Source organism: Gymnoscopelus microlampas (genome assembly GCF_963454915.1).
Source record: "Gymnoscopelus microlampas genome assembly, chromosome: 23".
NCBI lineage: Eukaryota > Metazoa > Chordata > Actinopteri > Myctophiformes > Myctophidae > Gymnoscopelus > Gymnoscopelus microlampas.
Genome location: NC_139960.1, coordinates 9,608,456 through 9,632,797, shown reverse-complemented (window position 1 = coordinate 9,632,797; position 24,342 = coordinate 9,608,456). Strand labels below are relative to the sequence as shown.

At 42.4% G+C, this 24,342-nt stretch overlaps 1 protein-coding gene across 2 annotated transcripts in view; it reads left to right on the top strand.

The window, feature by feature from the left end:
* tmtc1 (transmembrane O-mannosyltransferase targeting cadherins 1) overlaps positions 1–24,342 on the top strand; it is a 107,439-nt gene that overhangs the window by 78,865 nt on the left and 4,232 nt on the right. For both annotated transcript variants that reach the window (XM_084049611.1, XM_084049610.1), the window contains exons 9-16: positions 1,544–1,711; positions 3,629–3,742; positions 12,912–13,055; positions 14,107–14,215; positions 14,624–14,726; positions 16,026–16,161; positions 16,991–17,135; positions 21,958–22,095. In XM_084049611.1, coding sequence (XP_083905737.1) covers positions 1,544–1,711; positions 3,629–3,742; positions 12,912–13,055; positions 14,107–14,215; positions 14,624–14,726; positions 16,026–16,161; positions 16,991–17,135; positions 21,958–22,095 — 1,057 coding nt within the window. The remainder of the gene's footprint in view (positions 1–1,543; positions 1,712–3,628; positions 3,743–12,911; positions 13,056–14,106; positions 14,216–14,623; positions 14,727–16,025; positions 16,162–16,990; positions 17,136–21,957; positions 22,096–24,342) is intronic.

Below are 24,342 nucleotides of genomic sequence, written 5' to 3'. Positions count from 1 at the left end.
TTTGGATAAGGTTTCCACCCGACAGCAACGATTTGTACTGAAGTTCTTGTGGTGCATCACCAGTGCATGGCCTGCAGCCTACAGCCATGTTGGCTTCAGTGCTGCCACTTTTTAAAAAGCACACACGCACACACACGCACACACACGCACATACACACACACACCCTTCGGCCCACACTTAACTATCCATGCTGTGTGTGTGTGTTTGTTTTTCTTTTGTGTGTGTGTCTAGCTCGTTATGTGTGTGAGCTGAATGTGCTGTATTTCAGAGAATTAGTGTGGTGTAATCTGGTTCCCTGGAGTGCTGATTCAATAGCTGTCGGGCTTCAGATGCATGAGGCTGTGCGAACACACACACACACACACACACACACACACACACACACACACACACACACACACACACACACACACACACACACACACGCACACATACTGGTTTTACAAACTCATGGGAACATTTCATAGACTTGCATTTGAATCCATTCATAACCATAACCCCCCACCCTAACCATATGACCATAACATCTAATTGGGGACGCCAATTGTGTCCCTAATTTGACATGCTGACCCCAATCAACTGGTTTCATGTCCACCATTTGTCCCCCCCCCCCCCCCCCCCACACACACACACACACACACACACACACACGCGCACACACACACACACACACACACACACACACACACACACACACACACACACACACACACACACACACGCACACGCACACACATTTTTGTTTCTGCTCAGACATCAGCTCTCATATGGGTGTGAGTTTTGTGTGCATTTGATCATGGATATGTGTTGTTTGTGTGTTTGGTAAAGAGATACTTGCTGGTGTGTGTGTGTGTGCTTGCTTGCGTGTGCGTGCGTACTGTACGTGCATATTCAGGGTGGTGTATTGTACTATTAGAGCTATTCAGGAAGCCAGGTTGCTCCCACACCAATCCAGCCATTTCCTGCGAACCAGCAAGCTCAGGAGATTGAGGGCTGTAATGTAATAAAAGACCACTTCAACTTTGACCCTTCAGGTTTACTCACTGTGTGTGTGTGTGTGTGTGTGTGTGTGTGTGTGTGTGTGTGTGTGTGTGTGTGTGTGTGTGTGTGTGTGTGTGTGTGTGTGTGTGTGTGTGTGTGTGTGTGTGTGTGTGTGTGTGTGTTACTCAGGCCTGTCACAATTATAACATATTATTGTCTAATCGCAATTATTTTTGCATAATTGTTTCCATGTTGAGAAATGTTCAACACTTTTCAAAGCAGAAATAGCAGATCTACAAGCTTACAGCGCGTCACCTCGTGAGCTTGTAGATCAGCTATTTCCGCATTTTTTAAGTATAAAAGTATTTAATATGTCACTAATTTCTTTAAGTTATTTGTCATATCTGCCCTGTGCAATTTTAGATTACGAAGCCTAAAAGGCAAACATAAATAAAATTTGCATTCGTATGTTCCAATGTTCAATGCCCCCCCAAAAAAAACACAATTCAATTGTTAATCGCAGTTATTTGTGTTTAACGGTATGCTGTCTTTTCCTTCCAGTATGGGTTACTGTATCCTGGTGGTCCACGGGCTGGGCCGGTTGTGTTCGGTGGTGGGCCGTTGGGGCACCGCGGCCCTGAGCGTGTCCATGCTGCTGCTGCTGCTGCTGTTCTCCTGGAAGACGGTGCAGCAGAACCACATCTGGCTGTCCAGAGAGGCTCTGTTCAGGTACAGTACAGTGTGTACTGTACGTCTGCAGTGGTGGACGGTATAATGAAGTACATTCACTTGAATGTACGGCACTTAAAAACCCATTAAGACCTTGAGGCCCATTCTACACAAATGCCTTCTTAACACAGTCACTGCCAGACTTATTTCTGGCTGCGTGCACCCACTGCCAGCGTTTCCTTCGACTTTTCTAACCTTTTCAAGTAGTCACAGAATAATTATCTCCAGTATGATCGATCCCCTGATGGTTGCTAATCACGGAGGGTTTCACTGTGCTTCCGTGAAAAAAAGAAAATGTCATTGCGACCTCCCCTTCGCTTGTTATACGCTGTTGAAAATGGCATGTTGCGCCAAAAACACAGGAGCCGAGATGCAGAATATTTCCCAAATACTTTAACCAGGAAGTGTATCTCTCTCGCTCTCGCTCTAGCTCTCTCTCTCAGCTAATATCAGGCTAATAACTAATATTGGTTTCGGAGGAACATTCTCCTGACTTGAACCTGACTTGAACCCCATATAAAATCTCTTTGGGTTTGAAGAAGAACGCAAACCCAAGTATATGAGAACCGGAGGCATTTGCATATGAGTAATGGGCTAAGATTACTTATTATTATTATGAATGCTGCCAAAGGCCGGTGTCTGGCTATATATCACGTTTTCAGCAGGTCATAGAAGTAAGTACTAAAGACACTGGTCATTAACAGTTTTTAATCATTCTCAGCCTGCAGTAGTCATTAAAAGCATTTTGTTTCCTGAATTTGGAGAAACCACTCCAAATAATGTTGGTTGTGTTGGGCTATTTACATTCTTCTTGTTTGATTTCTTTATTTGATACACTTGAGAGTTTGTGAATTTTGCCAATTAAAATTAAATAAACCACATTAGCAGTGGGGTTTGAATAATTTATAGTGCAACTCGTATATATAAATGAGACAGGGCTGTGTGATGTTTTATCGTTTCATTTATCTATCCATCCTTCTACTGGTCTGCCTCCATGAAACTGATAAGCCTTCTCTCTCTCTCTGTCTGTCCCTTGTGTCTTTCAGTCTGGTGTCAATGTTGACTGTTGATAAATGGAAAGTGTTTTTATCTGTGGAGGACGGCAGGCTTTTAATTCTCAAGGTTGGCACACAGCGAGGGAGAGAGGGGGACAGAAAAGCGTAGTAAATCTTTGAATATGTTTTCACATAAAGCTTTCTTCTTCTGACTCGGGTGTTAGTGTGTGTGTGTGTGTGTGTGTGTGTGGGGGGGTTATGTTCATACTTTTGCACGCTATGTACTAGCTTTTGTACATTGTGTAGCTGTCGAGCGGAAACCTTGTATGCCCAAAACCGGTCCTTTTTTATTATAAAAAAAAACAACATCGCAGCGCTTTGGTAGCTTGTAGATCTGCTATTTTCACTACTTTAGTACGACTTGAATGTCGAACTAGGGCATTCATTTACAGAAAAAACAGAAACAGTTGAGATATGGAGATACAAGGTTTTTTCCCGACTAGGATACTATTTTTTTAAAACGATTTGTTTAAAATCATGCAGACGTGTTTGACTTAAAGGTAGGGTAAGTGATATTTTTTTGCATTTATTTTGTTTTTTGTTAACAAGGTTAAAGTACTATATTCTGATAGTAATCATTGCTACAGAGCGTTTGTTCGGTCACAGGGGTCTCTCCAGCTCTTTAGTAAACACAATATAATTTTCAGGTAGGTGACAACATTTAAGCCAATCAGGAGAGAGCACTGAAAATGCATTTTCTGTTTAATAAAGAGCTGAAGAGACATTGGAGACTCCTTATATGGACAGGACACTCTATAGTAACGAGCACTATCAGAACATAGACCCATTTTGCAATTATTTGAATAATTGCAAATCACTTACCCTACCTTTAATCTTTTCCTCTCCTCTCCTCTCCTCTCAGGTCTGGTATTCAGACTCTGCCTCACAATGCCAAGGTTCACTACAACTATGCCAACTTCCTGAAAGACATCGGTCGACACCAGGAAGCAATTCACCACTACACTACAGCCCTCAGGTGACCTTATCCACTCCTCTGTGTGTGTGTGTGTGTGTGTGTGTGCGTGCGTTTTTCTGAAATCCTTTGTCAGCGTATCTATTTGCCTAATTCAACTTTGCTACTGTAAAATCCTGGGAATGCCCACATTGTCCTGGTGCCGTTAATTGCATTCATGCAGCAGTAGCATGCTGCACGAGCGCCATGCTTCCTGCGTCCTTGACAACAATCCAGCCTGGTTTCCACAGTAACTGGAGTCAGACCATCTTCTGTCTAGAACAGGGGTCTTCAACCTTTTCAGGCCAAGGACCCCCTAGCTGAGAGTGAGATGAAGCAGGGACCCCCTCTATATTGTATAAAATTGTGTTTCAGATTTTTTTTTTAAATCCTCTTTTTTCCCTCTACACCTATACCTCTTTGCCAAAAATAGCAGATCTACAAGCTCACAATGCCTCGCAGTGCGAGGCGTTGGGATGCTCTCACACAAAGATTTGGCGGACCCCCTATAGTAGCTCTGAGGACCCCCTAGGGGTCCCGGACCCCCTGTTGAAGACCCCTGGTCTAGAATACTGGAGCCTGTCGATGCTGTTGGACTTGTACTGTATGTCCACAACCGTTAGTTGTCAGGAAATGGCTGTGGTGGAAGAAGTACTCACATTTTTTACTGAAGTAAGATTATCAATACTGCAATGTAGAAATACTCTGTTACAAGTAAAAGACCGGAATTCAAAATTTACTTGAGTAAAAGTACAAAAATATTGTTATCAAAATATACTTAAAGTACCAAAAGTAGAAGGTACTCATTATGCAGAATGTCCCATTTCTCAACTTTTCAAATGTATAGAAATCTTTTGAAAATAGCAGATCTACAAGCTCACGATGCGTCGTGAGCTTGAAGATCGTCTATTTTCAAATGGCTGAAATACATATAGAGCTTAAGCGGTTCATATACGGTATGTTTAGTAATCTAAAAAGTAACTAGTAACTGAAGTTTTGAAATAATTGTAGTGGAGTAAAAGTACAATATGTGCCTCTGAGATGTAGTGGAGTAGAAGTAAAAGTATTGAAAATCGGAAATGCTCCACTAAAGACCTCAGAATTGGACTTCTGTACAGCACTTGAGTAAATGTACTTAGTTACTTTACACCACTGGGAAATAGGAACAACAACCTGTGTTCCAATGTCTCCCATTTGTAGTTATAATTTTGTCACACAAGCTGTAATTCATGTTTCATTGGTTAAATATTTATAAAACCCACAGACACACCACTTTCACTTTCAATTTATTTTTTCAAAAATAGACGATCTTCAAGGTTCTAGCACGCGTTTAGAACGGTGAAATGGGTGGGCCGTGAACCCTTTCAGGGTTCAGCTTGTGTCGCATTGTTCATGTTAGCTTGATTGAGCTACAGTATGTGAAACTCATCTACATATAAATAAGCTTTTATGTGCTCACATTCACGATTTAGGCATTTAGCGGACGCTCTTGTCCAGAGCGACTTATATAAGAAGCAAGGTAGATGCATACATCAGATGTAGAGAGACAGTGTAGTGCACACTCTCAGCCATGTAATGGTCTTGACTCAACACTTGAGTGTTGACTCAGTCCTATTCATCTCTATCACACGCACGCACGCACGCACGCACGCACGCACGCACGCACGCACGCACGCACGCACGCACGCACGCACGCACGCACGCACGCACACACACACACACACACACACACACACACACACACACACACACACACACACACACACACACACACCTTACCTCTGCTCATCCCCTTCCTTCTCTGCTGTATTTCCATTGGTTCAGGTGTAATCACATCTCTGCTGTATTTCCATTGGCTCAGGTGTAATCACATCTCTGCTGTATTTCCATTGGTTCAGGTGTAATCACATCTCTGCTGTATTTCCATTGGTTCAGGTGTAATCACATCTCTGCTGTATTTCCATTGGTTCAGGTTCAGGGTAATGTTTATTATGTTGATGCAGTTCATATGAATATTTTCATCATTATCTGTTTTTCTTTCCATTCAGACAGAATCAACTTTATTGTCACAGGTTTATTGGTGTAAAGAAGTGTGTGAAATTAGTTTTTGTTGTTTTCAGGAATAGAAAAAGAAAATATGGGGGGAGGGGGAACCGGGAGAGCAAAGATAAAAATGTAGCAAACAGTAAATAGAAACACACACACAAAAAGATATCTGTTTACAAAAAAAAGAAATGAAGAAAGATGTGATAATGATATGTGTACGTTGTGCATTGTCAATAAACAAATCATTATTGAAAACAAATCAAAGATATCTACATACACAGTTAGATAAAAGGTGCATAAGTGATGTCAGGACAGCAGAGTCACTGCCCATCTTTCGCCGCAGGCTGAAAACCCACCTCTTCAGGAAACACTACCCTTCCTCTTTGCCTGGCCTACTTGTTGTTAACTAGTTGTACGAACTCTTGTTTTATTGTTGTATTGTTTTATTGGATCTTGTTTAGTCGATACACTTATTTGTTTTAGCTCGTGCTCATTTAATTTAGCTATTTTCATCTGTCTCATCTGTTTAAGAAAGTAGGTAGCTGATATATTGCACCTTTACCTTAGCGCTAGGTATACTCTTGGTTGCTTGTTTTAGCAGAAAATGCATTTAAGACTTCTGGTGATTAGTAGTTTTGTTTCCCTACCTATGTTGAATGCTAAGTCGCTTTGGATAAAAGCGTCTGCTAAATGACTGTAATGTAAATAAGGTTATAAACACAAAGGTGGTAGCCCTTCTTGTAGGTCCACAAAGCAGCAGCTATGTACATGAGATTAGACATTAAGATGTGAAAGATGAATGCGAATTCCATCTGCTATATACTTTTTGGCTATTGTTTATTCTTTTCATAAAAATCCTAAAACATGTCTAATGTGCATTTTTGTTACACTAGTTAATTAATTCCATCAATTAATTGTTATTAATTATATCCATGAAGTACATTGCAGTACGTACATGCGTTGCACAGTACACACACACACACACACACACACACACACACACACACACACACACACACACACACACACACACACACACACACACACACACACACACACACACACACACACACACACACACACTACAGATCTGCTGTCTGCGTCAGTCTGACCAGTTTGAACTTTAGTTACGTGGCGATGTTATTAAACCAAGTTGTTAGTGTTGTATCTGAATCTGATAAGGCTCTCTAAGAGTTATAAGTAAAGTCATGGAAATAGGGTAAAATATTATGGAAAGGTTTTTGAAAATGTATCGGTAGAAATGTGCGGGAATCGTGTCCTTCTTGTCAATCATCGCGTCTGGGTTTCATTCCCTCCACCCTCCTCTCAGCTTTCCCTGGAGTAGTTGAGGACAGCTGAGGTGTGCTGTCAGGGTATTGAAGCGTACCCACGCAAGCGCACACTCACACGCATGTGCAGTACAGTTAGTGTGTGGGCGCTCCACTGCACTCCTTGACTTTCTGTTAACCACTTTCTGTTAACCGTATTCGGGGCACAGACAGTTTCAAAAAGAGAAATAGCGGCTCTGCTATTTTCGCTATTCATCATACGAGTGTATATAGGGCTTTTAAAGTGGGTTAATTGGCCTGTTGGCTGCCCAGTTGAGACCAGAGACGTTGGAAGGACTTTCATCAGGTTCCAAACCCAGCTCACATCAAGCCAGCATCCACAAGACCAGTGGTTTCCAAACGTTTTTAGTTTGAGACCCGAAAAGACACATTTGGTGTCCCCCCAGGACCCAAACAAAGATACATGATGAATTAACCACTATGGTGTAGAGCCCTATTTTAAAAAATATTGAAAATAGCACATCTACAAGCTCATGTTGTGAGCTTGTAGATGTGCTATTTTCACTATTTCTTAATGTTTTTCAAATGTATTAATCTTTTTTATTCGTTTTCTGAAATTCTTCTGTTTGGATTCTTTTTTAGTTTTTTACATTTCTGAAAAGCATTAATGTTTTATTATTTTTTGAAAATATTTTAAAGAATGGCACCCATTCACCCCCTGGCACTGGGTTGTGTCTGTCTCTCTCTGTTATAATTGTCCCTATCAGGTAGAAACCTTGTACAGTATCTCCATATTTCAACTTTTGGTGTATTTTCAGAAAAAAATGCCTATCTACAAGCTTTCACAACGCAGTACTCAAGTACAATTTTGGTGTATTTTTACTTTACTGGATTATATCCAATTTTCAGTACAGTTACTTCTACTCCACTACATCTCAGAGGCAAATATTATACTTTTACCCCACTAACATTATTTAAAAACTTTAGTTACTAGTTATTTTGTAGATTTTGATTATTATTACAAAACATGCATTAACCACTTCAGCCCTACAGTATATACATTTCGGCCATCTGAAAATAGCCGATCTATAAGCTGTGATCTGCTATTTTCAAAGGATTTTTATACATTTGAAAACTTGTGAAATGGGACTTTCTGAAGAAAGAGTACTTTCTACTTTTGGTACTTAAAGTACATTTTGATACCATTTTTGATTGTAAAATGTTTTAGTACTTTTTCCACCACTGGAAAGTGGTTAAGTCTGTCTGTGAGATTATAAATATTGAACCAATGAAAAGTAGCCTATTAACAAGAGCGTGTGACTACATGATAACAATTACTACATTTGGACATGTACAGTGACTGCTGTATATACAGTACTATACTATTTTATTGTAATGTTTAACCCATTAAAGGACGACTTCACCACTTTTCAACATATCTTCATATAATAGGTCCTCACTAATGCTCATGATAAAATGGTACACATTTTTTCTAATCAGTCTGTGTCTCAGAGGAGGGCTGTAGACAGTTCAGAAACCCGTCTACCAGTGACATCATCAATGGGGAATCTAAGCTAATAGAAACTGCAGGCTTTGTATTCCTAGAAAAAAAGATCTTGCCTTAAAAAAATCTTGCCTAACGATGATGTCACTGGTAGACGGGTTTCTGGACTGTCCACAGCCCTCCTATGAGACACAGACCAAGTAGAAAAAAATTGTATAATTTATTAATTTTATCATGAGCATTAGTGAGGACCTATTATATGAAGATATGTTGAAAAGTGGTCAAGTCGTCCTTTAAGACCTGGAACGCATGTGTCATTTTTTAAATTTGAGCTAAAAAGCATTATTTTACACTTTGGCTATTCAAAAATAGCAGATATACAAGCTCATAGCGCGGCGAGTGCCGCGCTATGAGCTTGTAGATCTGCCATTTTTGAAAAATCTTGAAAATGCGTTAAAATCTTTGAATATATATTGTTTTAAAGCGGACATTTCTAACTCAAATCTTTGCTTCTGGGGGGTCCCTGGAACAGCATATTTAGAGATGGGGGTCCGCGGCCAAATACATATCATTTTGGGGGTCCTTGACATGAAAAAGATTGAGCACCACTGATATAGAAACATACATTTTTCAGAATACTGTTGGGATTCAGGAGACATGTAGAATCGGCTTCAGGTCTTAACACATTGAGTGCCAATCGCGTAGATCTACGCGAACCTATTTAAAGCCGCAGCGTGCCAATCGCGTAGATCTACGCGAAGTGGTCTTTTTTGTAGTTTACATTAGATTAAGTCATTACCTACATTGACAAGAAATTTCATCCATCTAGAGCACAGAAAAGTTGTAAAATATCATTATCTGGTCAAGTGATAATATAAAACTTGTTATTCAAAACACTAAAGTCACATAAAGTCATATTAAACTGAAAGTCTGATCCGAGCAGCAAGCGGCTGCCTGTGTTGAGTGAGGCAGCAGCACCCGTGGCAAGCAAAAAAAAAAAAATGCGCACTGGACGTTAGATTACCCCCTCAGGCACAAAATATCATCCATCTAGACCACTAAACCTATTATTACAAAGCACTGAATCTGCATAAGAGCAGGGGGTCCGCGATTCTGTATCACACCGAAGGTTTTATCTGTTTTTATAAAGTTTATCCGACTCCGAGCGATCAGCGTCTCTCCCCCTGCTTACAGTAGCTGCAGCAGCCCTCATTGATCACTGAGTGCACACACACACACACACACACACACACACACACACACACACACACACACACACACACACACAAGCCAAAGCCTGTCATCGGGGACCCCCAGTCCACGGCCAGGGACCCCCTGGGGGGTCCCCGATCGATACACAAGCACAAGCCTGTCGCCTCTTTTTTCTCCAAAAAAACAACACGCTCCGACCGCAACCCCCCCTCCCACACACACACACACACACACACATAGCCCTGGTTCAGAGCGTACACACACACAACCTCCACACACACACACACACAACCTCCAACCCCCAGGCGGGGACCCCCAGTCCACGGCCAGGGACCCCCTGGCCACCTGGGGGTCCGAGGGTCCGAACGATCCGCACCTCCCCACACACACACACACACACACACACACACACACACACACACACACACACACACACACACACACACACACACACACACACACACACACAAAACCTCCAACCGCCCAGGGACCCCCCCACTGGAGGGTCCACCTCCAGTGAAAAATAACCTCAGCCTACCTTTAGCAGTTTTCTGCAACACCACGGTGGGATCATGGCAAAGTTGGCAAACGGTGGGATGTCCATATAAAAAATAAACTCCCTGGACACGGTCGCCTTTTGTTTTTTCCTCCAAGGAAAGACTGGTGATGCGAGGTTACTTGTTTTTCAAACAACGATGGCCAACTACACACACACACACACACACACACACACACCCTACAAGTCCAGGGGGTCCCAGGGGTCCCTGGGCTCCGCACCGATCACGGCGAACGGATTTATCCATAAAACTCCAGAAGTAACTCGTGTGTATACGCGAGGCTGCGAGCAGCCTGTAGCGAGGTGGACGCGCGCGCGCGCACACGCGCACGCACACACACACACACACACACGCACACACACACACACACACACACACACACACACACACACACACACACACACACACACACACACACACACACACACACACACACACACACACAGAAACAACATAGCGATCATGGACAACTACACACGCGCGCGCGCACACACACACAGGATTCATGGCGACTGACTGAGTTTTTCTTTATTTTTTTCAAAGTAATGATAGCGAGGCAACCACATCTCTCGTTTGTTTTGGGCTTGTTTTCATAGACCTGGTTGCTTATTTCTCTCTCACAACCTGGCAACAATGTGTCCCACGTGGCCACTAGAAGAGGGTGTTCAACCTGCGGGTTGCGATCTCGGGTTGGGAACGAGAGAGAGAGAGAGAGAGAGAAACAAAGGGCTGGCTTGTAGGCCTAGATCTGCTATTTTCAAACAAAATGAGGTCCCCAGTTCAAATATGATTATTTTGGGGGGGTCACAGTCTGAAGCCTGACTGACAGACAGACAGACAGACAGACTTATTTTTATTTATTTATTTATTTTCACAAATCATGATAAATGGCATAAAAGAAAAAAAAAGCTGATCTAAAAGCTCAGTAAAAGCTAGTAGATCTGCTATTTGCTGCTATGAATACAGGTGTGGCTTGAGATTTTGACTTGTGTGGGCAAAACGTTTGGAAAAGGAAGCTCTCGATGAATGTATTGATGTTGCACTTTGAACTTTGAATTATTATTTATTATTTGGGGGAAAAAACACTACACACAAATTACAGTGAATAATGTTGTTTGAAATGAGCTGAAATAAGCTTGCACTTTGGAAACAGTGATAAATGTACAATCGAAAGCATTTTTTTTTTAAATGTCTTTTTATAAACAAGTATTGTTTACATGACTGATGTCAATGAAGGGGCAAAATAAATGTCAAACACTTTTGAAATCATTTTATGCATCTAAAGTGTGTCCTTTTACTAAAACCCTCATAACTCTGAATCTAAACAAAAAGGTCTGTTTTTGGTGAAGACCAAGCTGTATTCAACTACCTCTAGCTAAAGAACGGAACATGCTATCAACTCACTTTCTTTTCAGAAAAAAAGAAGAGATTCTAAGCTTTTTTTTGAGATATTCCATTTGTTTATAGTCATAACACAAAATGTTCTGTGAGTCCTCAAATATGAGTCAGAATGGTCAAAATTCCTGGCACTGGCTGATCCTGTTATAGAAAAACCTCTGGCAGTCAATGTGTTAATGGGTTAAGAGCAGCAGTAAACGTCATGAGAGAAGCTGCTGCTGTATTTATCACACTCTGAGATGATTGACCTCTGTCATTTTCTTACAAGATATAAACTCCTATCTATCACAAGACACTTGGGCCAACATGACGGATGTTTCTATCTGCTACTTTAAGGTCATCTTCGGGTCCTCTATGGATCATAGTATGGCAGGGAGACCTGAAATGATGTTATTGGATGTCGTTTCAGGTGGAAACCGTGTGTGTTTTAACAAAGCTTTTTCTTAGGTCTTTTAATTCGTTTTTAATCAACCTTTTCCCCACAAGAAAGGGTCTTCTTGTTGCTGAATGCCTTTTTTTGTTGTTTTTGCCCTGCTTTTGATATTTTTGTGCCATTTGTTTTTAAACCCTGTAGCACTTGCAAAAACGTAAAGTGCGTTATAAATAAAATGTAGTATTATTGTGTTCAAAACCATTCCTAATTAAATATTTACAGAAATGTCGCATCGTGACATGTTGTGGGCTTGTAGATCTGCTATTTTGACAATTTGCAATGTGCAACACTCTTGTAGGATGAGGTAGGGCATTCATTTACCAAAAAGGTTTCTGCCTGACAGCAACGATATTTGACAATGTTGGCGAAACTGTATAATGAAGACCATGATGCATCAGTTGGCATCTCTTCATTATGACGCGGAACCAGTGTTGCCAGATTCTCTGAGAGAAACAAGCAACCAGGTCTAGGAAAAACAGCCCAAAAGAAACGACTATGGTCCACATGAGCACTTTAACATATACATCAGCTATTGGAAAATAGCAGATCTACAAGCGATGCGACGCGTTGTGAGCTTGTAGATCGGCTATTTTCAAAAAAAGAAATTGCGGGGAAATTAATATAATAAGCAGATCTGGCAACCCTGCGTGGAACCTCATCACAATAGTAGTAATTTACCCCTCGTCTCCGTTTCTGTCCTCTTTACCCTGCCTTCCTCTGTTCCCTTTTCCCCGCTCCTCTCTTTTCGCTACAGACTGTATCCTCGCCATGCCAGCGCCATGAACAACCTGGGCACCCTGACACGCCACCCAGAGGAGTCTGAGCGATACTACAGGAGAGCCCTGGACATCAACCCTCAGCACAACAGAGCCCTCTTCAACCTGGGGAACCTGCTCAAGTAAGAAACGTGTGTGTGTGTGTGTGTGTTAACACATCCACCGCCAAGGTCTAATCTCATAATGCACTTACCACTGCCAAGCTTTTATTGTCCTTTTTTGTTTTTTTGATTCCGCCATAGCCCCCGCTAAATCCGTTTAAAATCCGCGTTCATTTGGTTCGACACAAACACGGGATCCGACATTACAAAACACCGAAGACCGCGACGCGAACCGACCCTCCATTTTGGAGAACGAGGGCAAAACTTTACAGTGGGGGATGCGGAGAGCAAAACAACAAGCTGAGATAACCGCTTCCAAAGTTGATCGCTAGACAGGAAACGGAGGCGGGACAAAAAACGGAAACAGTATTATTTCGTTTCCGGTCCGCCCCCGCCCCCCCCCCCCCCCCCCCCCCCCCCGAAACCGGAAGTGCAAAAAAAATCCGGAATCTGCACCTGTTCGATTTAACATGGGAAAACACCCGCCCCGTAGGACTACGGGTACGGCGGTTAACGGTTGGATTTAACGGCCCGTAGGACTACGGTCTTGGCGGTCAATGTGTTAATATACTTGTGAGGACCAACGTCCCCACAAGTATAGTAGAATAATTATGAGAAATAGACGTTGTGAGGACCATTTTCTTGGTCCTCACAAGATAAATAGTTATTTTATGGTTGAAAAAAGATTTTTAGAGATACTTTTACGATTAGAAAAAGATTCAGGTTGGGGTTAGGTTCAGGATTAGACCTTTAGAGGTTAGGTTTAGGGGGTTGGGTTAGATTTTCCCCTATTTTATACTTAGTTGTGCGGCGATGTCAGACACCGGAAAATAGCCGATCTACAAGCTCACAACGTGTGTGAGCTTGTAGATCTGCTATTTTCCGGCTTTAGACTTGCGGTTAAAAATATCCCCAAAAAATCATAAATCAATCATAAAATCGGCTTCCTAAAATGTTGATGTCCTCACAAGTATAGTAATACAAACACGTGTGTGTGTGTGTGTGTGTGTGCAATATGAATACTTGCTATGAATCCATAGCCATAATTTAGACTGATAATAACGTGTTCCAGATCCCAGAACAAGGAGTTGGAAGCCGAGGCTCTGCTGAAGGACTCCATTCGGTTTGGACCACATTTCGCTGACGCCTACTCCAGCCTAGCCTCACTCTACGCTGAACAGGTCAAACACTGATCAATATGTCACTGTTCCTGGTTCCTTTTGACCATTGATACTACTATACAGTACCTACAAATAGGTTTAGTAGAGGCTATTACACTGTAATGTTATGCTGAAATTGAATGTCAAAGTAGTAAACGATGCCATAAATATAAGGTGGTATAGTGAAAATGAACAATGTATTTTAGGGGTGCTGTGGATAGGGAGGGATGCCCTGAGCCTCGCCTCTGCTATCTGGATCCGGATTTAAACAACAATTAATGCTACGTACATCTGTAATGTTGCTATTTCAATCACAGCCCCTGACTTGTAAGCGGTTATTAATGTGGGCATTCTGTAAGCTTAGCCTACTTTGGTCTTGTCATTTTACACCTCCTCATACCTGTACGGTCTATCCTTGTTGTCCTGTAGAAGCGGTTTCCTGAGGCCAACCAAGTGTATCTGCAAGGCATTGAGAAGTGTCCCGACAGCTCCGACCTGCACAACAACTACGGGGTGTTTCTGGTGGATACCGGTGAGTTCAACTCACTGCTGGATCTGTGTGTCCTCATTAACCCATTAAAGGACAACTTAGTTTTTTTTACAACCAAGGTTTATGTTTTAGATTGTAATTAAAGTAAATAAAATATGAGTGTTAAAACATTTTTATTTACTGCTTTCTATAGTTTTAGCAATTTTCCCGATCTTTTTTACAGTGGGCGGGGGCATTCTGTCTGGTGGCTAAATAAGTCTTTTTTTACACAATAACCCGGTGTTTTCTTTATTATTATTTACAGTAGCTCTTCTAGCCCCCAATAACTCACATCTGGCCATCAAAGACCACGGGACCTTTTTTATTGTATAAAAAAAAAAAGGCACATTTAGCCACCGGACAGAATGCACCCGCCCACTGTAAAAAATATCGCGAAAATTGCTAAAACTATAGAAAGCAGTAAATGAAGAACAAATAACACTCATCTTTAGGGGTGTGCCGATACACTAATTTCACGAAACGATACGATACGATATTTGACTCACAACTTCGATACGATACGATACGCACTTTTTTTATTATGAAAATATATGGAGGAGAAAAAAAGAAAATGCAAACAAATAATTCTGTTTTTGCATTATTCAGACATGCAAACTTGTAGCTTTTCAGCTACAATAGCCGTTTTGAATCCAAATAGTATGACACCTGACCCGAAAAAAAAAACATGTTGTCACTCTTTTCACTTCGGGGACGTTTGCATGCCTGATTATTATGATTGTAAAAAAAAAAAAAAAAAAAAAAAAAAAATCAAAAACGATATTTTTTTTTCCCAAAACGATACATATCGTCGCGAAAACGTATCGCGATATATCGCGGGACGATATATCGGCACACCCCTACTCATCTTTTATTTACTTTAATTACAAGCTAAAATATAAACCTTGGTTGTAAAAAAACAAAGATGTCCTTTAACCTGAGGCCGATTCTACAAAATGCTTTCTAAATCCTACGTTTTCTGAAAAACGTATGTATGAAGTGACGTGCCGTGAGTTTGTATATCTGCAATTTTTGAATAGCCAAAGTGTAAAATAATGCTTTTTAGCTCAAATCTAAAATGATACTGGATGCTTTCCTGGTTTTAATGGGTTAAAGAAGTTTGAGAACCACTGGATTAGAATGAGATACTAGGTTTAATTAACAACAGAGTATTTGACTGAAAACAAGTTCTGGAAACACAAAATGACTTCTATAGCCTCAATCAACCTTCATCATTAAATATTTCCTCATTTGATCCTCTTCATCATTCCTTTCCTCGTCCTCTTCCTCTCCATGATCTCCTAGGTGAGGGGGAGCTAGCAGCAGCCCATTACCAGCACGCTGTACGTCTCAAACCGGCCCACTATGTCGCCATGGTGAACTTAGGCCGACTCCTCCGTTCCTCCAATGACAACAAAGGGGCGGAGACATGGTACAAGAGGTGAGAGTGGACAAATAATCAGATAAACTGAATCAGAATGACTTTATTGAAAAGTGAAAGGCACTTAACGCATTGAGTGCCAAAACCGTATTATTACGTTTTTGCAAATACACCCGTGGAGTGCCAAAAAGCCCAAAAAACGTAAATTTACGTGAAATCGATGTTTTAGTTTTTTTCGTTTTTTTCCACAAGGGGGGGGGGGGGGGCTATCCCAGCCCTGGAATCACCCATGAACACTCTAAGAAGTAAGGGACAGATGGATCACCGTGCCAAAAAATCTGGCTCCCATCCGCTTCCAATCTATCTCCTTGCTAAAAACCTCCGTATCTCCTTAACTTTTTAAAGTGGGCAAAACGAGTCTCGATGCGCGATCGCTCCGCAATGGTGACTTGCGTGAGACATGTTGTCGTTCCAGGCTTTAGCCAGGACCATCGCGCACCCTACACACATGCATTGTTTTTCATGGATTGCTCGTCGTGGAGTCTACAACTTTAAACAGCACAGCGAAGCGCAAAGGTGAGATTTCTGGCAAAAAAGAAAAGGAAATTAAAAAATTAAATTCTGGCACCCAATGTGTTAAAAGGAACGTGTCTTGGCTTGAGCTGCAGTGATAACGTAGAATGACCGTAAACGGTGGATTTGGTTCCTTACAGACTCTGTTCCGGTGTGACCGTGGTACTAACACACTTACATCGTGTTAAACGTATTTTGTTTGCCTGACATGTTATATGAAGCTCAACACATTTTCTGTTTATTCATTAACAATAATCATTCTTCATCACACACTATCTGAATTTGCGCCATTTGTCCCTCCCCCCCCCCCCCCCAGGGCACTGCAGGTGACGAGGAAGGTTGACATCCTGACACCACTAGGGGCGCTCTACTACAACACGGGCCGCTATGAGGAGGCTCTGCAGGTGTACAGGGAGGCTGCTGGACTTAAGCCTGACAGCACTGACATCTGGTTGGCCCTGGTGAGAGCAAAGCATGCCCACCATGATCACATGCACCTTTTGCACTTTTAATGCATGCAGTTTAAGACCACTAGCCTGGTAAACCCTCCCTCCGGAAATCTCAGTTCCATTTGATTTCAGGAGTGAGTCTGGCATGATCGCCCATTCTGCAATATTGGCTGTGGGCTGGAGTTGGGGCGGGAGTAATACCGTTGACTGACAACCCCTTCAGCCAATGATCGTTGTTCCCCTTCAGCCAATCAGCAGTTCATTTTTACCACCTCCAGAGCTAATGTGACGCAACGGGACTTTTGAGATGGCCATGCCCAAAATAGGTTGCCTTATTCGGATACATGTGTGGCATGGCCCGCCCCTGCCGGTTCTCTGAATTTTTATTTTTAAATAGGCTCTGTCATGATTAATTGACCACATATATGAAGTTAAACAACTAAATTCTATCCAAACGATATAAGTAAATTCCGTGCCTCAAAATAGACGTTTGAGAGCGTTTTAAAACCGAAAGTAAGAAGTGAAGGCACTCGCACAAACAACAATGGCTGCCGTTCGTCTTTTGTCGGCTGCACTCAGGCTGCACTCGGCTTCATTCGGGCTCACTCGAACTCGCCACCTGATTGGCCAACTGTCGCTGTCAATCACAGAACGATGAGCGACGACGCTGATAGGCTCGTCCATTTGGTGAACGGGCTAGAAACGCCCAGACAAGCCTTCATGCCAGACTCACTCCTGAAATCAAATGGAAATGAGATTTTACGGAGGGAGGGTTTACCAGGCTATAAGACCACACCCTTTTATTCTGAGTCTGGTTTGGCATAAAGTGGTGTGGTCTGGTGTTGAAAGCGGCGTGGTCTAGGGTGGTGGTTCTCAAAGTGGGGTCCGGGGACCAGTGTTGCCAGATTCTGTGAGAGAAACAAGCAACGTCTAGGAAAACCAGCCCAAAAGAAGCCACTATGGGCCACATGAGCACTTTAACATGTACATCAGCTATTTGAAAATAGCAGATCTACAAGCTCACAACGCGTCGCGATGCGACGCGTTGTGAGCTTGTAGATCGGCTATTTTCAAATAAAATCTTGCGGGGAAATTATGATAAGTAGATCTGGCAAACCTGCCGGGGACCCCCAGGGGTCCTTGAAGGGGTTCCATTGGGTCCCCAATCACAATCTGTTTAACCACTTTAAACCTAAATTATACTTAGGCTAAAAATGGGGGAGGGGCGGTTGCATATAATTTCTTCTTCCTTTTTTTTCTTAAAAAGAAAAAAATACACATCTTATCATATGGGGGTCCCTGGCACAAGATATTTTGAGATGGGGGGTCTGGGGCCAAATACATATCATATCATATCATTTTTGGGGTACTTGCCATGAAGATGTTTGAGAACCACTGGTCTAGGGGGAAAGGGTGTGGAATGGGAGTGTGATCCCCAACAATAAACTAAGCCCCTTTCCCCAAACCCCATCCCTTTAATCTAGACCCCCCCCCCCAGGATGAAGGTGCATTGTTGAGGGGAAAAGGGTTGTGTTGTAGTGTTAATCGGAATGGTCTAGTGTCCTTTTCCCTGGTGATCTATGGTGAAGGGGCATGGTCTACTGTCAGTGTTGGGCAAGTTACTTTTAAAAAGTAACTAGTTATAGTTATTAGTTACTGCTCCAAAAATGTAATTTTGTTACTTTACTAGTTACTAAATTATGAAAGTAACTAGTAACTAGTTACTTTACTTTACTTTTTTTTTTAAATAAGAAAAAATATATAAAATAAAATAAAAAATATATATATTATTTCCAAATGATTTTGATAGGCTATACATAAAAACGTTTATTTGTTTCTTCTTCTTTAGAAATATTTTCTTTCACATCAGGATGTAATGATCATTACACTCAAAGCAATACAATAACTCTTACCCACCTATCTCCCACACTCCCTCCCCAGTCAGTTATCAGTTTGAATGAATTTGATGTCATTTGCATATAGATGTGAGTGGCCTTAATTTAACTGACAAAACCTTTTTTTTATTTAAAAATAAAAAACCTCTCACACTTATGCAGGGTACTGTATTACACACACACACACACACACACACACACACACACACACACACACACACACACACACACACACACACACACACACACACACACACACACACACACACACACACAAACACAAAGAGAGAGTTTTAGTGTTGCTCTGTGGCACCGTGAGAGAAAAGACCATTGTAGTCATTATGAAACGTAGTGGAACAATTAAACGTCTTTCTGCACTGTAGTGGCCCTGCTGCTTTCACTGCTATTTTGCTGACTAGTTCTCTGAAGGCAACAAACTCAACCGTTGCGATGGGAAGCATGTCCTCCTCAACAACATACCTGCCAATCAATCTGTTTAGTTGAGTCTGGGTGACATGCTGTGGCGTTTGTTTTTTGTTCGTTTTTTGGCTCCATCTAGATCACTGCTGGTGGAGTCTTCTTTGGCGACTAGTTTTATAACCCCATGTACTTTAGTTAGGTGCTTCAGGAGATTAGCATTGCTGTTACTCGATGTGGACAATGTTTTCTGTCACTGCAATGTCTTTAGCGCCCTTTATCCCCACAAATTCTAAATAATGGTTATATTTCCAAGCTGCAAACTAACGCTGCGCTTTCGCTCAGCTGAGACTGTGTGTGTGCGGTTGTTGTTGTGGTGGATGTGTGTGTGTGTGTGTGTGTGTGTGTGTGTGTGTGTGTGTGTGTGTATGGCAAGACCCGCCCAACTCTGTCTCTGATTGGCTTAGGCTGACATTTTACCCCCTGTTAACCAATCATCACTCCTCTCTCTCTGGCAACTTTCACTTTCTCAAGTTAGAGTGAGTGGGAGCGCTTGAATTTGCCTGTATCCATCCAAGCCTGCCTGTCCTGTTTAGATGACAGACAGGCAAGCTGCTCCGCGGGGGAGACAATGCAGTTGGATCACTTAATGTAACGCAGTAACGCACCTTTTTAAATCACAGTAACTATAACGCCGTTACTGAATTGGAAAAGGCAACGCGTTACGTTATTAGTTACCGCAAAAAGTAGTTGCGTTACGTAACGCGTTACGTTAGTAACGCGTTAGTCCCAACACTGTCTACTGTAAAGGGATCACACCTTTCTTTTAAGCTCTCAGGAACTACAATAATACCTGTATACTAATCTCTCAAGAACAGATTCTGCTCTGCGTTGGAATCTGTCGTGAAGGTTCGTCATAACGTGTACACGCTGGCCTACAAGTGGGCGTGCCTTCAGATCAGGAAGCAGGCCGCGCTTTACCCAATCAAATGTAGTGGGCGGGATTTACGTGTCCGTCGATCCTTCCCCCCTCGAATCAAACCGAAACTAATTTAACAATACCGTCCGCGGAGCAGACAAAACCACGGAAAGATATTCACATTTTAACTTACTCTTTCATCATAGAAACAAGTGGGCTTATAACCAAAACCATCCATGTTCTCTGGGAGAAGTGGTGTTAGTGTTCCGTGTAGAAATATTGTTAGTGGGAATGAAAACATAGTCGCACCACCGGAAGTGATGCGCTGAAGGCAGACCAAAACCCCGGTTTCCTTGCGCACGGGTGTTACGTCGTCATTGTCCCAGAGCCAACTGAGATAGAACAAACAGCAGAGGTCTCTGTTTTTCATTTTCAGTTGGCTTTGGGTTCCCAGATTGCCTGTATACAGACACACACCATAATCTGTGTGCCAGGAAATCTAGGTTTATGAGATGAGAAAACCAAAAGATAATAGAGTCAGAACCATTGTTTCCACTTATAGGTAACATAGTAACTTCAAACTCTGACAACACTGTTGGAATGGAATAGTGAAATGGAATGCTATACATGTATGAAGGTATTATATCGTAGCGGTCAGGCAGAAAACTCTTATCTCCATTTTTCATAAATGAATGTCCTACTTTGATACAGTGTCCACATACGTAGCAAAAATAGCCGATCTGCTATTTTTTTATTCGAATCCTGAAAAGTAACCGTTTTGGACGTATGAGGTTTCCAACCGACAGCGACAATATTCAGTATTTAGCTTAGACCAGGGGTCTTCAACGTTTTCAGCCCAAGGACCCCCTAGCTGAGAGAGGGATGAAGCGGGGACCCCCATATTGTATAACATTGTGTTTCAGATTCAACTTTTTTTGTTTACTTGGTCTGCTCTTTTTTCCCTCTACACACCTATACCTCTTTGCCAAAAATAGCCGATCTACAAGCTCACAACGCCTCGCAGCGCGAGGCGTTGTGAGCTTGTAGATCTGCTATTTTTGGCTGAAGTTCTCCTCAGAAAAGGGATGCTAGGGTACAAGTGGTTAAGGTTAAAAAAAACATATCACACAAAGATTTGGCGGACCCCCTTTAGTAACGCTGAGGACCCCCTAGGGGTCCCGGACCCCCTGTTGAAGGCCCCCGGCTTACTTTACATCTTAGTTTGAATTGGTGATATTGACTGAGTGATACTGAGTCGATCCACCTGGCCACAAGTACATTCTCCACTTGTGGGAAACACTACTTGTGTCAGATACAGACCCACCCACCTCTACACACTGATCCATTCAAGGGTGCCAGCAGGGTGCTCTGCCCGTTCTGACACACACACATCCAGACTCGCCAACCCAGCGTCTGGCTGGCATCTAGCACTAATCCACCGTCTCTCCTCTCTGTCTCTGTCTCTGTCTCTGTCTCTCTCTCTCTCTCTCTCTCTCTCTCTCTCTCTCTCTCTCTCTCTCTCTCTCTCTCTCTGTCTCTGTCTCTGTCTCTGTCTCTCTCTCTCTCTCTCTCTCTCTCTCTCTCTCTCTCTCTCACTGCTCAGGCCCAGGTTTTAGCCATGGCAGGACGAACTAAAGAGGCTGAGAAGATGACAATGGGAATCATATCTAAACAGGGCAGCTGTATCGAATGTTACCGACTCCTGTCTGCAATTTACAGCAAGCGCGGCAACTACACAGAGGTATCCATGTGTGTGTGTGTTTGTGCGTGTGTATATTTCTCTCTGTTGCTGTGGTGTTGTAACAGTTCTGCCAATGTTATGTTTTTTATTATGTGTGTGTCTTTTAATGATTTTGGGAGTTGAATGCAGAAGCTCTTCTAACTCAATGAAACTCAACAACAAAAAACACAGTTCAGCACTAGCTGATTTCTAAATTGGAGGAATGAACACCAGAGGATAATAATTACTTATTAAATATTGCTAAAATGTCTGAAGATAAAACATGAGAAAACGTCTTTTGAAAATAAGGTGGGTGGGACATCTACAGGGGAAGAAGAGGGTTTCATGAATAGGTCAAGTTGGGAAACGAAGAAAAAAAAAGAAGGAATTACATTTTGACATGCCATACATGAGTGCACAACGCTGGTATACACGAATCCACGGAGCGCTGCCCTGTAAGTGGCGCAGCCACTGCCGCGGTGTCAAACTCGGTCAGCTGCTGCTGCGCGGTGTCAGTCAGCTGCTGTCACTGACTGCTCAGTGCTCACGTTACTCTTTTACCTGGTTTTTACTAACTTTTACCAACGCTAACTTTACAAAGATGTACAGAAAATCGGGACGTACTGTACCTGTGTAGTTTATGGCTGCTCCAACAGCCAAGCAGGTAAAGAGTAACCAGTAACGTCAACAGACGGACAGAACCGTAGCAGCAGCTGACCGAGTCTGACACCGCAGCAATGGCGGCGCCACCTGCAGGGCAGCGCTCCGTGGATTTGTGTATAATTTGGCCTCTAAAGCTCGAGACTGTCTAAAAAGAAAGATCAAAATGCATCACATTTGTCAGCAGAGATTATTGCACTGGAATCGGTTCTGGAGGGCGGTGATGACTAAGAGAAGTAATAATAATGAGAAGTTTTGAGTTATGGGGATCAATGAGAAATATTTAGATCTCTCTCTTCTGTCACAGTGTTCAGCTCTTCTAAAAGCACCTTCATGGCAGTGTGATTAGAAAAGAATGTTGGATGCTTCCCATTTACGTCCGGCCTGTCTACATGGCCTTCTTATGGTCAGGACATTTAACTGTGGTCGTGGTTTTGTTGACAAGGGAGAGGATTTCATCAAAACGATTGCATCGTTGGATGAATTTAGGCTTCATCCTCTAACATTATTTTGTCTCTTTATTACCACCATCATTACTTCTCTTCTTCCTCCCGCTGTCTCTCTCTCTCTCTCTCTCTCTCTCTCTCTCTCTCTCTCTCTCTCTGTCTCAGGCATCTCATAACAGAGGAGCTAAAAAGAATGGAGGTTATTTGCGCCTAATGGCTAAAAATAGTGTCTCCACTCTGGGGGAACAAGAGCCCACACACTGCACATGGAGCTCCAGACTCTGCTAAATATACTGTCTCAGTCTTCCTCGTCTTAACCACTTAAGTCCTATTTTATACTTTTATACCTACCTACCTACCTATACATACATACCTACTGTACAGTGGCGTCATACGGCACAAAAAGCCAAACTACTGTACAAGCTCGCGACGCGCCGACGCTGACGCATTGTGAGCTTGTAGATCGGCATTTTCCGCGACATTTATTTTAAACGTGCCCATAATAGGGTCGAAAAAGGTTAATTTCCTTTAAACAGGAGAATCGTCTCTGTATATTGTCTGTCTGTCTGTCTGTCTGTCTGTCTGTCTGTCTGTCTGTCTGTCTGTCTGTCTGTCTGTCTGTCTGTCTGTCTGTCTGTCTGTCTGTCTGTCTGTCTGTCTGTCTGTCTGTCTCTGTCTCTGTCTCTGTCTCTGTCTCTGTCTCTGTCTCTGTCTCTGTCTCTGTCTCTGTCTCTCTCTCTCTCTCTCTCTCTCTCTCTCTCTCTCTCTCTCTCTCTCTCTCTCTCTCTCTCTCTCTCTCTCTGTCTCTGTGTCAGTGTGACCCTGCTCTACCTCAGGAAGTAAGGAATCAGTTATGACCATCAAACCATCGTTATGTCTGTCTCTCTCTGTATCCTTCCTGCCTTCTTTCCATCCCACCATAACCCAGAAGCTTTATTTAAAACTAGCAGATAGTAATACAGAGTAAGGGTACTTTATAGAAGTAGCTGTCAATTTCTTGGTTGGTGGCAGTCTGTATGTGTGCACTATGCCAATGTATTTTTAACGGCAGATATACTGTGCTGTGTGTGCCCAACACAAATTTCTTTTGGGACAAAGTCGCTCCCATCTTAATCACACAGAGAACTCAGAACTGCTTTGTAATGATGACGTTGGGTCGGTC